The 17,788-nt window shown below is 36.2% G+C and overlaps 2 protein-coding genes across 2 annotated transcripts; one reads left to right on the forward strand and one right to left on the reverse strand.

Moving 5' to 3' along the window:
• The first annotated feature begins 3,573 nt into the window (after positions 1-3,573).
• LOC121739619 (UBX domain-containing protein 1) lies at positions 3,574-6,184 on the forward strand. The gene is made up of 6 exons (XM_042132112.1): positions 3,574-3,696; positions 3,780-4,179; positions 4,568-4,752; positions 5,051-5,221; positions 5,632-5,750; positions 5,943-6,184. Exons 1-6 carry the CDS (start codon positions 3,647-3,649, stop codon positions 5,987-5,989), a joined length of 972 nt encoding a protein of 323 aa, XP_041988046.1. The 5' UTR covers positions 3,574-3,646; the 3' UTR covers positions 5,990-6,184.
• A 462-nt stretch (positions 6,185-6,646) lies between these two features.
• Positions 6,647-8,400, reverse strand: LOC121739620 (ribonuclease Oy). The gene is made up of 3 exons (XM_042132113.1): positions 8,363-8,400; positions 7,988-8,271; positions 6,647-7,560 (listed from the first exon to the last, which is right to left on the reverse strand). The coding sequence occupies exons 1-3, from the start codon at positions 8,386-8,388 to the stop codon at positions 7,097-7,099; spliced, it is 774 nt and encodes a 257-aa protein (XP_041988047.1). The 5' UTR covers positions 8,389-8,400; the 3' UTR covers positions 6,647-7,096.
• Positions 8,401-17,788: the final 9,388 nt, after the last annotated feature.

Genomic DNA, 17,788 nt, shown 5'->3' on the forward strand with positions numbered 1-17,788 from the left:
TCAACCTAAGAAAAAAGAGATGACATTACGATGTTGCCACTTTTTAATTTCTCCGTGCATCGCCTTAGAGGCACGCACCGGCGACACCCACGCGCGCCTCCGCTCGGGTCTATGTAGATCGTGTAGGGTAGAAGATACTTTATTTTAAATAGCAGGACTTTGTGCCATACCTACCTAACGTGACCATACGTCCCGCTTTGGCCGCTTTCAGGTTTGTCCCAGTTAGGGTTGCCATCCGTCCTGATTTTCCCGGATTAGTCCTAGTTTTAAGGTTCCAAAAACCCGGCCGGACGCCGGGTTTTTGAAAAGTGTCCGGTTGCACGGACTTGAGTTAGGCAGATTTTACAAATTCTTGTTGGATAGATTTTATCGTAAATTGTTTAAGAAGTGTCCGGGGAAATAACCACATTTCGGCCAAATGTCCGGGAATTTTGTCGTGCCTGACCGGCGAAGGAAATTTGGGTGGTGGCAACCCTAGTCCCGGTATCCCCCGCAAGCCTTTTTTTTATAATAGAATATCATAGCCCGCAAGGCCGAAATTGACTGTAGTTTTTGCGTGAAAGAGTAACAAACATCTATGATCTACACATGCATATTGCATACTGTGGCACTGTGTGTGTGTGATATCTATAGTATCTTTGCTACTTTAATGCAAAGTATACTATTTAAACTGAGGTAGAAGTGGTGTACTCTAAGAAATATCATTTGAAAAGCAATCCTAAAACAATACACTCAAAACATTACTTACACACAGAAACTAAAAGTATATCTACGTAGTCAAATGCGAGATGCCAATATTATTTGTAACAAGAGTGACAAGGATGCAGGCCTATGACATTTGGTCATACCGAACGCAAGCGTCCGCTTGATCAAAAACTGACTGCAAAAAAGTCTATTACAAATTAAGATTTTTTTTGTTATTAAGTTTATTGTTTTTTATAATAATATAAATTAAACTTAAACTATGGTCGATTCAGTAAAATAGTAGTCGCTTTACTAAAACTTTTGATGGAGTTTAGGAGGGAACCCATAAGGCACGTTTCTGGAACTTGTATCACTGGCCTACACTTGTGCATGATAATAAATATCTAATGGTTAATCCAGAGCAATCTTAGGAAATTAATATAAAACACATTAACGCATAAACATATTATAAGTCTATGCATTAACGTCACTCTTTCACAATCTAAATTCTAAGCTAAACTCTTCCTTCGTCTATGTCCTAAAAAAATTTGACTTAAGCATGTTAACCTTATGGCTACCACACACGCTACGGTCTACCGGAGAGGTCACCTGCAGGTATGCCTGCGCAGGTGTCATTCGAAAGAATTTATTATCGATTTTGCGCCGGTTGAATGCGCAGGTCCAAGCAACTGCACAGCGGGGCTAAAATGGTCACATTTAGCAATTCCTCTCAATCAATTCAGCAAATGAATTGTCAAAACTGTCAAACTAACAAATGTCAAATCAGTACAAAAATACAGAAATGAATGCAAGCAGAGTTGCTTTTTGTGATTTTAGAAAAATGAATCATATTATGATTCATATCATGATTCTTCAAAGCGACCATTTTAGCCCCGCTGGTCTATTCCCACACACATTCCGATTTACTTGCGCAGGCATACCTGCACAGGTAGACCTCTCCGGTAGACCGTTGCGTGTATGGCTAACATTAGACTGTTTTTAATTGTTTATTATTGTTTTTTTTTCTAGTTGATTTGATCTGTTACATTTTATCAGTGCAGTAATATTTGAGTTAGGTACTTAAATTTTAATATTCTATTCCTTTGTTAAGGTCCTAAAAATTAAATTCAATAATCTCTATACCTACAACTAAATAATATTATTTATTCAAACAAGAACCTGTTTTATGCAATTTACGGTATGCATGGTCAGTAGTCTTCAGATTACCTAGATATTCTGCAGATTATCTAGTAATGTAAGAATATAATCAATTTTTTGCACTTTAACTGGCTCACCCATCTGGGTGAGCCAGTTAAAGTGCATATTCTGCAGATTATCTAATCTGCAGAATACCGCGTTAATCTGCACTCTAACTGGCTTACGCAAATTAACAGTAACATATACATACATACAAAGCATTTTGCCCTTTGATTACATTTAGTATCTGAAAATAAAACTTAGTTTGTTTTAAAAATTTCTTTGCTAACCGTACACACTCGAATACGACCGTCGCGTACAGCGTGCCAGTGAAGACTGACTGCAATGGTGTGAATTAGCTCTATTGGAACGGCGAAACATTTTTTGATTGTCAAACAGTTTAGATTTTAGTAACTAGATGGCGTATGGGTAGACAACTATCGGTAATACCAGGGAATACCATCAATAATTGCTACAAAACTGGGCAAAAGAATGTAAAACTTGATACATTTCAATTTAAAAAAGACGCAATAATATTCCAATGCATAGGATAATAAAGTTATTATAACGATGTTTTAGCTAAAATTCACGGAAGAAATAGCCCTATTTACCGATATTCACACCAAATGTCACAGGAATTATACATTTTGGTTTTGACAACATCTTACCTGCACTTGTGCAAGATAACGGATATTTAATGGCTGATATTTTACCAATAATGAATATCAAAACCCAAATAACACAATTTAGGAAAAAAATAATAAAAACCACACCGACAATAAAAAGTAGAAGAAGTTTGAAAGTGACATGCCCGCCAAAACTCTTTCAGTTGTCAAGTTTCAGTTTGACAAGTTTTTATTATGTCAGCGTGTTCCTAAACTATTACCAGTGTACTGGCCTAATCGCTTAGGCCAATGATCGCTTAGGTTTAAGATATTTTGATTTATGTCACACTTGACAGTACACTGATATTTTTTGGAAACACAACCCATATGTAGCCAGTGACGCCAACCTGCAGATAATTTCAGATCGGTGAGGAACCAATACTAGAAGTGTCTATCCTTACGCCATCTAGTTAAGATTGTTAAAATTAAAAAATATAAATGAAAATCCCTTATTACCGTATGTAACCCTGAGAATGGCAAAAATTTAACCAGTGAACCAAAAAAGGACTGACATTTTATTGACATCTGTGGTACTGGAGTTTTGCCGGGAATGTGAAAGAGTGATCTGTTTTTGTATTATTTTCCTAAAATTGTGTTATCTAGGTTTTTAATGTATTTTGTTAGGATAATATTAACCATTAGATATTCGTTATCGTGCACAAGTGTAGGAAAGTGATGCAATATTGAGAAACGTGCTATTAATTTGTGTTCCTTCCAAAACTCCATCGAAAGTTCAGTAAAGCGTCTACCACTTTACTGAATCGACTGACTTGACTTCTTGACGGTAGTGAATTTTTCTTAGACTTTGACTATACTTTGGAGTTTAACATACTAGAAAAACGATGCTGAAAATTGTATGATAGAATATTGTTTTCTCGCCATAATAATAAACTCAACACTGGCCATGGTTAAATAGCCGAAGTGCCATAATAAGAAAGAAAAATCTGTGGTAATGACAAGTAGCTTGCTACATATATCTGTGCTGACAAATGACAGTTGACATTTGTAAGATTCTTACAAATGTCAACTGTCTTTCTAAGTCTTTCTTTTTATTAGAAAAATAATAATATAAAAAATCCTTGCATTTAATTAACGATATAATGGCTGAAATTCAGACATTGATAGAAATGGGTTTTCCCAAAGAGCGAGCGTAAGTAGCAACAATTATCTTTATAAAAACAGTAGGTTAACCCTACCGTGGCCCTACTTGATAAAACGATTTTATGTTTGCAGTGAGAAAGCATTGGAAGTCACAAATTTTAAGGGCGTAGAACCTGCAATGGAATGGCTTTTGGCGCACGCAGATGATCCAGTGGAGAGCGTAGGTCACACGATCGCCGGTAGCTCAAGCAGCGAGGCCCCGGCCGCGGCCGCGGCGCCGGCACCCGCGGAGTCCACGTCAGAGACCCCAGAAGCCGCCGACGAAGCCAAATCATTCAAATGTGACGAGTGCGGTAAACTGTTCAAAAACCAGGATGAAATGGAGTACCATGCAGCTAAAACGAATCACAGCCAGTTTTCCGAGTCTACTGAAGAGAAGAAACCGTTGACTGAGGAGGAGAAGAAAGCTCAACTTGCTCTTCTTGAGGAGCGCCTCAAACAAAAACGCAAAGAAAGGGAGGAAAGAGAGAAGGTAGACTATTAAATAGTATATAAAATTAAATTTCTTAATTTAGTCCATAATTGTTGTCACGGTGTGTCGGGGACTGTGGGTTGTATGCAGTACTGCAAAGACTGCAAAAGTTGTATATCACAAAGTAGATGACACCAAAATCCTTTATCGCAAATTGTAACAGACAGACCGACACACTTTCGCATTTATAATATTATTAGTATAATTGCATGTTATGGACAAGCTGTTGCAGGTGCATTATAATAGCCTTAGAAAATGAATGCACCAATACTTAACATAGGAGATTTTGAGAGAAAGATAAGCTTTTACTGCCAAATATTTGTTATGTCGGAATATATTATTTTACTATTATTGTTATTTTTTGACAATTTGCCTTAATATTTTTCAGGCTGAAGCATTAGAACGCGAGCGTATCAGGATAAAGTCGGGTAAAGATTTACAAGAAGCCAAATTACGCATGCAAGAACAAGAAATGAAAAAGTTAGTAGAACAGAGGCGAAGAGAGAAATTGGAAGACCAACAAGCCAGGGAAAGAGTTAAAGCTCAAATAGAAGCTGACAGACAAGCAAGAAAGTAAGTGACATCATTATTTCACAATCCCTTTTTCACATCAGGTTTAGATACATTAACTTGTATAAATGAGTGTGTAGCCAGACAAAATTGATTTAACATATTGTGTGAAAGATACTCTAGATAAAAAATTACCCTTTTGCTTTTATCTGAGCACACTAATGTGTGTTCAGGGAGAGATAATTCTCCATAGCTAATTTCAACAAAGTTGATTCAACTGTATACCTGTGAAGAAGTAATTGACACACATTCACACATTTAATATAACTGTACATTCTCAAAAAAATTCTGCATATTCCAGATTAGCAGCCTCTGGTCAGCCCGCTCCTGCTCCTCCAGCGCCTGTGCCCATTGCTAGTCCCACCCCTCCACCCAAGGGCTCCTACGAGCAAGCCCGCATTCAGCTGAGGCTGCCCGATGGACAGTCAATCACACATAACTTTGGGGCCAAGGAACTATTAGCTGCTGTCAGGTGATTATCACCCTATGACTTAAAGTTACAGTTCTTGTATGTACTGTGATATTCCAATCCTCAGTTACTATGACTGAAAAATAATTAAGCCTTAGTGTCTAAAGAAACTAGGCCGAAGTTACGCCACGGACAAACTACGGACGGAACGAGAGGGATGACACACTATTCCGTCGCGTTCCGTCCGTATTTTTTTGTATGCGTTTGACATTTGCGGCGGAATTTACGCTGTCGTAACTTCGGCCTAGTGTGTTTAGAGTTTAGACACATAGTGCATAGTTAACAATACATACAACAACAAAAGCATAAAAACAGCTGCAAATGACAAATAAATTGTATAGTCTAATACTACTACAGAAGTAAAGTAGAAAGAAATACGAATCCAAAATAATATTCCATTTATTATTTTACAGGACTTATGTACAAGTGAACACTAAGGAATTTGCACAAAATGATAATTTTAAATTGATGACCACATTTCCCAAGAAAATATTCACTGAGGAGGATTATGAAAAGCCATTAGAAATATTAGGTAAGCTAAAAAGAAAAACAAAATATTGTTAATTATTTTGATAAATTAATGCTGAAAGTAATAAATACTGATTGCGTAAAATTATGCATTATCAGTTTGGTAACAGTTTTTCCACCATCCATTAAAAATGTCAGATTAGTATTAATTAACTATTTTGACAATCATTCTTGTTAATGATAATATTTTTTACAGGCCTTGTACCATCTGCAGTAATAATAATCTCAAGAGGAGCTCAATAAATATTATTTAAGTCAATTGTAAAAATGTGCTGGGTATGTTTATGAATTATTGTCTACATTCTTTAAAAATTAAATGTTTTGTCAGCTTAAAACTATTATACCAGAATAAAATATACAGTCTCTGAAAATAATGTAAAAGAAGTGTCATATTGTGAACTTGAGTCTTTTGAATAAACAATAAAATTCGATTGGAAATATTTTTATTTTATTAAATAAAACATAAGTAACTATGTTTATCATAGTTTCAATATTATTATACTGCACATATTTTCAATGTGTATTCACTGCCTTCAACAGACATTGTGTACTTATAGGTATCTATTAATTTCATTGTAACAAAGGTACAAAAAAATCTTATTCGATACAAAATATGTAATGTTTAGCAAATATATAAAAATTCATTAGATAATAACAAAAATTTATTTAAAAAAGTAAAAGATGTAATTGGAAAATATTCTTAAGCAGAAAGAAATTATTATTATTAATTACACTAAGTACAATATTATTTTATTACAATAATATATTATTCACAACAAGATATAAACAAGTTTATTTTTGTTCATTAATTCAGTCATAAATTATAATTTATAAAGTAAAAACTGTTTTGATTGAGCAAATGTTTAAGAAAATATAAAAAAATACATAGTCATTTACAATACTGTAGTTATTTTTTACTTTATTCTGCAAAAAATTTAAAGTTTCTGGTATATGTTTATGCAATAGCATAATGACATGAACATACTTTTAGGCTTTAACAGACTCTTTTCAGCAGTGCAAATAAATTAAAGAATAATCAAATATGACTCATGTTCATCACAAATAAAATGTTTAAGTGCCATAAGAAAGCAGACACAGTTTAATCAATAAATCAAACTGTAAATTAAGAGAGAATAGCCTTTAAGTGTTTAATTTTTTTTTGTTTTGAACAATATTTCTGTTACATTTGAGACCTCTTCGAACTATTCTTTTTTTCAACAAAAATTTTAGAGATTCCTAAAGCCAATTATTATAAACCTGTGATGAAAAAATCTAAATGTTAAATGTTTTAATTTCATAATTTAATTCATAGTATAAAAAAAAAGATATTATTATTGCATTCCTTAATAATTAAAATGTGAACCACTGCAACCACATCACTAGTTTGTACAATTGCACATACCATTTATTGTAATTAGGATACACTACTTCCTCAGATTTACAATTTGTTAATATCGACTCTCCGTTTATAGTTTGACGTGCAATAATTCCATCACAATTTACCGGTAGCAATTGTTTTGTAAAACAAATACGAATCTCGGATAAGTAGTTTTTGCTGTCTTCAACCTTACACACAATTGAAGGATCAATATTAAGTTTTTCTTTTATTACCTTATTGATGTCATTTACAGAATATTTTTTTGTGTTCGATGGTATGATTTGAGCTGCTTTGAAAATATCAGTCATAGAATATTTTTGTAACCAGTGTAGACCTGTGGAGAAGTATTTTAATTCTGAATTTAAATCTTGTATCTGTGCAGCACAGGTACCATGCTTGCTCCACTCATGAGCCCATAATTGATAAACAGGAGTACCTGCAAATTCAAATTGTATCAGAAAGAGAACATGAAAAGGAGACTATTTTATCAATCCATATAGATTTTCATAACCACATTGAGTTATGTATTAGTATAAAGTTTTTATTGCTTTTAAAACTGAAGTATATAAGTGTAGCGAGAGTAGGCAACACAGTCGGGTGACGGTTGCTAGGCGACGGTGTGTGAGGGATCGGAACTCGGATCTTGGCGATAATTGTATGTTTTGTAACCATTTCTATATTTTGTGGATTCTGTGGCAATAAACGATTGTACTGCATTACATAAGTACATTTTTTACATTATATTATATGATTATTTTATTGGTATAATTTAAATATTTTATAAAGTATTATTTTCTGAAAAATGATCTAACAAAGCCTTTGTTAATTAGCAGAGAGTTATGTAATTTATGCAATACACTTACCACCATAAACATTGGCCCATGATTGTTCCAATTCATCTTCAATAGACCTTACTTGTTCTGGGTCAAATAACCAGGTTCTATTACAGAATTCGGGCCCTCTTGTACCCAATTTAGTAGGCCAGATACCATGTACTGTCCAGGCATCTACATTTTTGGGCATGTTACATGTGTGATGGGGATTGTGTTTCTTCCACTCCATGCAATCCGTAGCAGGCCATAATTGGGTAAAAATAAAAAGATCGAATTCATTGGCGTTTACGCTACTAAGTTCCACATAATTTATGCTGAAAAGCAAAATTGTTTACATATAAAAACCTTCCTACGTAGACAATTTTTTAACTAACACGATTAAACGATTCACCCGTTTATACAAACCATTTAAAGATTAAATAAATGCACATAAAAGTTTTAAAATACATTTTATTTTAAGTTCATTAAAGTAAATATTAATTCATAAATTTGTAAAAAAACAGGTAAAGATAAATGTGGTGTAAAATGTATAGAAAGTCAAAATATTGTGACGGTAGACGTCAAACTTCAAAGTCAACTGTCAAATCAATAAATGCTACGATTTTTTAAAAAATGGTATTGCGGCTACAGCATTACGTTTATTGTGGTGCATTAATTATTGTCTTGTGTAAATTATTCACTACGTGTTTGTTTGTGCTTCTTACTTAATAAAAAGCGGCATTATTACTATTAAATAATTTAAGTATAATGCTTTATGCTCCTTTTTATAAATTCGTGTATATTAAATCCTGGAGACGTTCATCAGTAAGTCGATACCGAAATTTATTTTTAACGAAGTTTATCTTCGAAAGTCCGCACACAATGGGTCGGCGCGGTGGCGGTCCGTACGCGGACCGCGGTCCGCCATTTGATGACCCCAGCCGGCCTAGCACGGCTGAGAAATGCGAAAGTATAGACAAATAAACTGTGGGGATAAACTTAAGTGAAGTTCCGATCTTTTTTCGTTCCGATAAATTCAATTAAAATGCCACTTTCTGATAGACTAATAGTCCTAAAAATTCAAATAATATATCCTACTTTATGACAAATATTATAGTCTGTCATAAAGAGGCACTTTAATTGAATTTTTGTTGGCCGCGATCAATGACGGATTAACCCTTAATCAAATTAAGCAATTGCCTAGGGCATCACGTCTGAGGGGGCACCAGAAGAAGGACAAAAAACATCCGTCCTAAGTCCTTAGGGCATCACGTCTCACCACTCTCACTTTACCAAAAACCTCACCAAAAAAAGTTTCTAATTATTATTTTTAACAAAAATTTAAAACCGACTTCCAAGGTAAAAACAATAATAATATGAACTAAAAAGTATTAAATAACTCTTACTCTATAATAGTGCCTTTTTCGGAATTCGTCTAAATCTCAACTATTTCTGTACATACTACAGTCTTCATTATTTGAAGTCGGTACCAGTTAATTTTACCGTGAGTTCAGTCAATGTCAGAATATCTGAAGCTTTTGGGACTGGTACCGACTTCAAAGTACCGACTTCAAAGTAACAGTTATTTAATACTTTTTAGTTCATATTATTATTGTTTTTACCTTGGAAGTCGGTTTTAAATTTTTGTTAAAAATAATAATTTCACTCTTTTTAGTTATCTACAAGATAAGGCTTTATGCGTAAATAACCACTACGAATGTTAACTATTCACATTATGTTACTGTAAGCGAATTTGTGGTAAATGCTTGCAGTTATCTAAGCGATGCTGCAATTTAAAAACTTTTATCTTTAAAGCTTCAGGAGTTCTGTTCAGTGCCTTTGGACCAAGAGACACCTTCGTATGAACTTTCTCTTATTCGTAACATATGTTTAAGTTACTAGAAACAACATTTTTACCACTATGAGTCTTTTCATAAATTTCAAGAATTTCCCTCGATTGCTCATTGATCCCATCATCAGCTCACCACTTTCGTAATTATTATACAAAATCAAGCTTATACCCTATACAACACCACAATAATTTTGAAAATCGGTCCACAAACAGCGAAATAATCATCAAAAACATCTGCTTCGATGCAAAATATCACGAAAAGCATCAATAATTGGGTCATAATGTGATGACCCATGGCATAATTATGATTTTGATGATGATGATCAGATAAATTGATGTGTTGGCTTATGCTTTCAGTTGTTTAAACAACGCCGAAATCCCCGAACCTGTATCTATAAGGATTCAAAAGTTCTGTTGGGTACCTTCGGATCCAGGGTATAACCTGGTGCAAAATTTTACTTTATGGTAGCAGTTATCTCGAATGCTTCAGAAAAAATTAAAAATCACTATATGTTTCCATACAAATTTCAAGGAGTCCGCTCGATTCCTCCAAGATTCCATCATCAGATCACCACTTTTGTGAACATGGTACCAAATTCGAGTTAAACCCTATACAACACAAAAAGAATTTTTATAATCGGATCACAAACGGCTGTGTTATCGTTGAACATACAAAAGAAAAGATACATGCAGCCGAATGTATAACCTCCTCCTTTTTGGAAGTCGGTAAAAAAGAACTAATGTTTTTAGGTGGTAAAAGCTTCAAGACAGAGGCATAGATTGCTTAGGGCTGATGCCCTAAGCAATCCATGCCTCTGTCTTGTTGCATCCTAATCGAGGCCAGTGACGGATTTAGACTACTATCAAGTAGTCTTAATCCGTCACTGGCCGCGATTAGCCGCGGTAAAGATCGGAACAGACCTTAAGTTTATGTCCACAGTTGGTCCATACCTACTTTCGCATTTCTACTAGTGGCCGTGCTAGCCCGGCTGGTGTATACTCTATATCAGCGTCTTAACGATCGTGCCAAACAAAAGTGTTACATGTATTTAGGTATGTATGTAAGCACGGGCGTAGCCAGGGGGAGGGTTTTGGGGGTGTTCAAACCCCCCCCCCCCCCCCCCAAAATTTAAGATATTAAGACCCAATTTTACCAACCTATGTTTGTTAAATCCTAACGAGGCATTAGTTAACGGAGCTTAGAAAATTAAACAGATTGTTAAAATACTTATGTCCCACAGTAAAAATTTAACAGCGGATTAGTAAATGCAATGTTAAGTGAACAACGAGTGAACAACTATCAATTCGTTCATTCTTGTTATAAGGCGACGAAATTGCAATATACATGATTAATACGACATGTTTGCTGCAATGTGTCACTTTCTTCCATAGTAGTATAATAGTAGATAATGCGACCAAATTAAAATATCACTGATCGCATACATTTGTTACGCTATAATAATTCTTCTTAATTTACCAGGTTAATAATTATTATCTGTCAAAGCTGAAAACATGATTCATAATACAAACTTTTATTTACATATTTCGGTTTGGTTATTTTGATACAAGTTAGTATATTTGCAATGTCAAGGAAAATCCGAAGGCTGAATTTTTGGCAAAGTGAAAATAAATAATTATTCATAACTATGAAAATAAATAATAATAAAGACGTAGCGGAAACATGGCGGAAAGTTTTAACAGCGGATTAGTAAATGCAACGTTAAGTGAACAACGAGTGAATAACATTCAATTCGTTCGTTCTTGTTATAAGGTGACGAAATTGCAATGTACAAGTTTAATACGACATGTTGGCTGCAATGTGTCATTTTCACCTTATTCGTATAATACGTCATCTGGTAAATAATGCGACCAAATTAAAATATCACTGATCGCATACATTTGTTACACTACATTGGTTCTTTTTAATTTACCAGGTTAATAATTATGATCTGTCATAGCTGAAAACATGAATCATGATACAAACTTTTATTTACTTATTTCGGCTTGGTAGTTTTGATACAAGTCAGTGTATTTGCAATGTCAAGGAAAATCTGAGAGCTGAATTTTTGACAAAATGAAAATAAATAATTATGCATAACATGAAAAATAATAAATAATATGTAAGGATGTGGCGAAACATGGCAGCAACACTCAAAAGTCAAAACAGATTCTTTTATTGATATTGGATATTGTCTTTAAAAATTTCTTTAAAAATAATAATTTCTCTGTTGTTTTGACTATTATAACGGCCTGTTATATATTTAACGAACCTCCCCAGCAGGAATTAAAATTTAACACCGTGTTAGGCGATTTGACATGACATTAGCGTATGGTGGAACGCTCGATAGCTCCAACAGGCCGTTAACTGATTTAACAAGCCGTTATTTATTTAACATTGCTTGATGAAACTGGGTCTTAACATACATTAGGGCATGGTGGAACGCTCGATAGCTCTAACAGGCCGTTAACTGATTTAACAAGCCATTATTTATTTAACATTGCTTGATGAAACTGGGTCTTATTACATTCATAAAATTAAAATAAGGATAGGCGTGCGGCATATCTCATTTATTACTACTATTACACTAAAAAAGCTTTTCTCTGTAAGTATCTATTTTTTACATCTTTAGACCCAATTTCACCAACCTATGTTTGTTAAATCCTAACGAGGCATTACTTAACGGAGCTTAGAAAATTAAACAGACTGTTAAAATACTTATGTCCCACAGTAAAAATTTAACAACGGATTAGTAAACGCAATGTTAAGTGAACAACGAGTGAACAACTATCAATTCGTTCATTCTTGTTATAAGGCGACGAAATTGCAATGTACAAGATTAATACGACATGTTTGCTGCAATGTGTCACTTTCTTCCATAGTAGTATAATAGTAGATAATGCGACCAAATTAAAATATCACTGATCACATACATTTGTTACGCTATAATAGTTCTTCTTAATTTAACAGGTTAATAATTATTATCTGTCAAAGCTGAAAACATGAATCATAATACAAACTTTTATTTACATATTTCGGTTTGGTAATTTTGGTACAAGTTAGTATATTTGCAATGTCAAGGAAAATCCGAAGGCTGAATTTTTGAAAAAGTGAAAATAAATAATTATTCATAACTATGAAAATAATTAATAATAAGGACGTAGCGGAAACATGGCGGAAAGACTCAAAAGTCAAAACAGATTCTTTTATTGATATTGCATATTATTGTCTTTGGAAGTTGTTATTTTAACTCATATAACAGCCTGTTTAATATTTAACGGACCTCCATAGCAGGAATTAAATTTAACACCGTGTTAGGCGATTTGACATGACATTAGCGTATGGTGGAACGCTCGATAGCTCTAACAGGCCATTAACTGATTTAACAAGCCATTATTTATTTAACATTGCTTGATGAAACTGGGTCTAATATTTTTCTTATGAATATAAGGGTTATTTTATGTGAGTACTTTTATCCCTATTATTTTTTTTTGAGCCTTCTCCGATACTAAAACCTGGCTACGCCCGTGTATGTAAGTACAGGCTGCAATTTAACCTTCCTGCCAAATTTGGATATATTGATCCTTGTTAAAAAAAAAATACACGTATTTCTTCTTTTATAATCACTCAGTACTAAAATTTTGAGAAATAGCCTCCGAAAGTTATCCTACCAAACATCACAAAATATGGACACATGCGCGGCCCGGCCCCGTCCCGCCATTCCATTGACATTCTTGCAGTGACGGATTAAGACTACTTGATGCCCTAAGCAATCCATGCCCGTGGGCCCCCCTATCCGTATATCAACTAGAATCGGTCTTTGAACCTTTACTCTTCTGGTGCCCCCTCAGACGTGATGCCCTAGGCAATTGCTTAATTTGATTAAGGGCTAATCCATCACTGCATTCTTGTTATTATCATAAGTTTTCCCTTCATACCACAGAATAGATAATAGTACAAGTACTTTGACGAATGTAAAGGACGTAGATAGGTATGTTTAGAATAAAATTAAGTGATACACATCAAAAGAATCGAAAATTACAACTTTTTAATTACGAAAAGTAAGCACTATTGAAATCTATACTAATATTATAAATGCGAAAGTATCTCTGTCTGTCTGTCTGTCTGTCTCGCTTTCACGCCAAAACTACCGAACCGATTGTAATGAAATTTTGTATACAGATAGTCTAAAGCCTGAGAAAGGACATAGGCTACTTTTTTACTGGAAAAAAGGGTTGTATGGGGTGAAAATACCAAAATTTGTTCAAATTAAGTTAGTTCCAAAAAATTCATACTAGATGGCGCCGTGCCTCTCTTACATCGCGCTAACGCTTGCCCAACATCTTTCTTTAAGAGATGGTATCATTGTATATTTAAGTGTCGATTTTTTTTCGATTGTTATTTCTTTTTTACGTTATTTAATAAGTCAGTACTTTATATTTTAAACAGTGACGTAACCTTAAACCTATCAATGATAAATAGTTTATGGGTAAAGTTGTGTAATTGGGGGGCTAAATAGGCTTTAAAATTTGGCATAATATATTTAGTTTAATTTAAAAAAATGAAATATTATGTGCACACTGCACAGCTGTTTTGATTTAAGGGGTACCAGGGTATTTTTTATAAAAGCTTTTGACACCAATTTTGTTGACATCGCGCGCTATAAACTGAAGACCACGCGGACGAAGTCGCGGGCAACAGCTAGTTTATAATAAATCTAAACCACATCCTTTGCATTTAGGCGTATTTAAAAATTGAATTAACTTATGTACACAGTACAACTAATTAAAAAAATAAAAATCAAAACAACCCACCTCTAAATCTTATTTAAGTATTTCCATCTTGTCTACACTTAGCATAGTTCAAACAAGTTCAAACTGCAATCCGTTTTGCTCTAAGCAAAGTCTAGCGCGTTTTGCACATTGTCTTTAAAATTTTGTTACTTTAAAAGTTTGTTAAGCACAACTTTGTCACTTTTAACCTTGTCAGAGGCATGTCTTCGAGGCTGGCTAGGCGTGTGCAGGTGTTGTGAAGTGCGAACTGTCCATAATCCGAGTCTTTGATTGTCTCGCGATTCAGATTCAGGGTACAGCTGCTGCATTCGAGAATCATCAATCAGCTGTTACGAAGACGAGGAACGCTTTCTTGCTCGTACAGTCTCTGGGTTCCGCGTAAACTTTCGGCACTCAAAATGTAGCACCTCCACCTATGCCTCCACATTTCATAACACTCGATCGTGGTTAGGGTACATTGTAACAGACACTAATTAAAGCGCGAGGGCCGGGGGCGCCGTGACAAACAAAATAATTACGTGTCACACTTTCAACTACGCGCGTGGTACTAAACGGTCGCCGGCGACCGGCGGGCCGCGGGCGGCGGGCCTCCCGCCTCCCACCCCGCGCGTCACCCCCGCTTTACCCCTATGTATAAACCGGTCTCGACTGGATAATATCTGTGCGGCGCGATGTACTAGCTCGGTCGCAATATCGCAATTATTATTAACTTATGAAGTGACCATTGTGCATTGATTTTCATTGGGATAAAATATGTTATTGTAAAAAAATTAACACCCTATTTTTTTTGGTTTAATGGACTCACCTAATGATACCTAATCCCCAAAAAAAATTTGGCAGGTAGGTTTAATTGCACCCTGTATATTTTGTGTTATGTTGTTTATGTTTGTGTTCGTATATTTCTGGAACTACAAGTCCGATTGAAGTAATTATTTATTCGCAAGTTTCATCAAAATCGGTTCAGTAGTTTTTGAGATAGGAAATTTGAATTCTTAATATTATTATTATTATTTTTTTTTTTATAATTTCTCATCCCCCTAACTGTGTCAGGGCTTGTTGCTATCTTCTTATTACATTAATTTGTTCTTTAGTATTAAAATTTCTTAAACATAAAAATTTCCAATAAATTGCTACAAATACTATAAAATTAAAACAATAAAAAAATAATAATAATACGGCACAACATTCAACTACCCTAATATCACAGCTTACAATCACAATAGTTTACTAGAATTTCTCTTGTTCACAACACACACTATCCTCTTACAAAAAGAGAGAAACAAATCTCTCTTTTTTCCCCCCAGGATGGCAGGCAGATTCTCACCCGTCATCGATGTGCCCAATTCTTGCTCAATATCATATCTATTTCTAGCAAAAATTGGACACTCGAATAACAGGTGAGGAACCGTCTCCTCAACTCCTGGCTGACACAGGCACGACGGATCCTCCTTCAACTTGAATCTGTGCAAGTAGAATGCGAATCCGCCGTGTCCAGTCAGAATCTGTGTGGTGTGGTGTGTGATGTCTATCTTTTTGACTATTTTGTATGCAGCAGCAGCGCTTGGGAAAAAGAGTTTCGTGACTCCAGCCGTCCTTCCCACCCCGTATCTCCCGTCCCATTCCTCAATCGTATCCTCTCTCAAAATACGCTTGACGAATGAAACAGGACACAGATCGTAGTTAGGTTTCCTTCTCAATCTCAGCGCGGCCTCCTTGGCTAATTCGTCAACCCTCTCATTCCCTCTCAACCCTGCGTGCGCCTTAATCCAAAACAGGGAGACCTCCCGCCTCTGCAATGCAGCTTTTCGGAGGGCAGCCCTTGTTTGCACTGCCAGGGGATGAAGGGAACTAAGGGTGATAGCCTGGAGAGCCGATCTGGAATCGCTAAGGATACCGACCTTTGTCATTCCACTCTTGCAGGCTATACTTACTGCTCTTTGGAGCGCTAGAAGTTCGGCCTGGTAGACGGTGCAATACGGCGACAAAGCAAGCTTGACGGCCTTCGTCTCGGCCTCACCCTTCCATATGGAGAGAGCGGCTCCGACTCGACCCTCAATCTTGCTGCCGTCCGTATAGATCCTATGGATGTGGCTTTCAACCACGTCAGCATACGAGTCCTCATCTACCATCCCGAACCTCAGCTCTACCTGCTCTGCCGGATGTGGGTCCTCAATCGCGGAAGCCATTCGTTCCACCTCTCTGTCCCTCAATGCCGGGTAGGACACTCCCTTCTTGATCTCATATAGTCTCGATGCTTCAAGTATTCTGAGATCAAGAGGGAGTATCCCAGCCAACAGCAGCGCAGAGTTCAGGGAGACGGTCCGATATGCTTTGCAGATCTTCAGGGCAAAACCCCGTTGCACGGAGTTGAGCCTTTTTTGGACCCCCATCTTTTCCACGGTGGGTGCCCACGCTGCTGATGCATACAAGATAGTTGGTTCTATGACCGCCGTATAAATAATCTTAACTACTTGGGGGTTAAGCCCCCAGCCTACTCTAGCGGCCCTGGCAAGCTGCTTGTAGCGCGTGATTGCCTTTTGGCAAACGCTGCTAACGTGGGCGTTAAACGTCAAGCCTTGATCGATAATTAAGCCCAGAATCTTTAATTCACTGTAGTATTTAATTTCCACACTCCCCATTCTCAAGCGCGGTGTGTCATATTTTAGTCGCCTTGTCGACAGTAATGCGCAGGTTTTGTGCGGCGCAAAATTCAATTTATTGGCTCTGCCCCAATTTTTAACGACGCTTAACACTTTGTTAGCTTTTAACTCCACATCTAAAGCCGAGTCTCCCTCAAAAACGAGCACGATGTCATCAGCGAAGGCCTGACAAAACACACCCATTTCCTCTAGCATCCTTAACAGTGGGTCTAACAAGAGGTTCCACAGGATGGGACCGCCTATGGATCCCTGTACACACCCCTTGTCGGTCCCCCTGTTCACTTCCACTCCGGCATATCTAACATTCACACACCTTCCACTAAGGTAACTGCTGATAACCCGCCTCAGGTTCCCCGGACACCCAACTTCAGCCAACCGAACCTTTATGGACGGCCACCATGCACTATCGAAGGCCCCCTCTATGTCCAGCGATACCACAACAGAAATTTTCTTCTCCTCCCTCTTTTTTCTGATGTGGTTCACCAACCTATAGAGGGCGTCTTCGGTGCTTCTTTGGGGCATAAAACCATACTGGTTGGAGCTTATTTT

Source organism: Aricia agestis, chromosome 2 (genome assembly GCF_905147365.1).
Source record: "Aricia agestis chromosome 2, ilAriAges1.1, whole genome shotgun sequence".
In the NCBI taxonomy this organism is placed as follows: domain Eukaryota; kingdom Metazoa; phylum Arthropoda; class Insecta; order Lepidoptera; family Lycaenidae; genus Aricia; species Aricia agestis.

What these genes read in the sequence shown, in the direction of transcription:
- LOC121739619 (XM_042132112.1), top strand. Translation starts at nt 3,647, where the DNA reads ATGGCTGAAATTCAGACATTGATAGAAATGGGTTTTCCCAAAGAGCGA. An exon ending in AAAGGGAGGAAAGAGAGAAG is followed by an intron (nt 4,180 to 4,567) that starts GTAGACTATTAA and finishes AATATTTTTCAG; the next exon opens with GCTGAAGCATTAGAACGCGA. An exon ending in GAACTATTAGCTGCTGTCAG is followed by an intron (nt 5,222 to 5,631) that starts GTGATTATCACC and finishes ATTATTTTACAG; the next exon opens with GACTTATGTACAAGTGAACA.
- LOC121739620 (XM_042132113.1), bottom strand. Translation starts at nt 8,388, where the DNA reads ATGTGCATTTATTTAATCTTTAAATG. An exon ending in ATTTATTTAATCTTTAAATG is followed by an intron (nt 8,272 to 8,362) that starts GTTTGTATAAAC and finishes TTTGCTTTTCAG; the next exon opens with CATAAATTATGTGGAACTTA. An exon ending in ATGGGCCAATGTTTATGGTG is followed by an intron (nt 7,561 to 7,987) that starts GTAAGTGTATTG and finishes TTGAATTTGCAG; the next exon opens with GTACTCCTGTTTATCAATTA.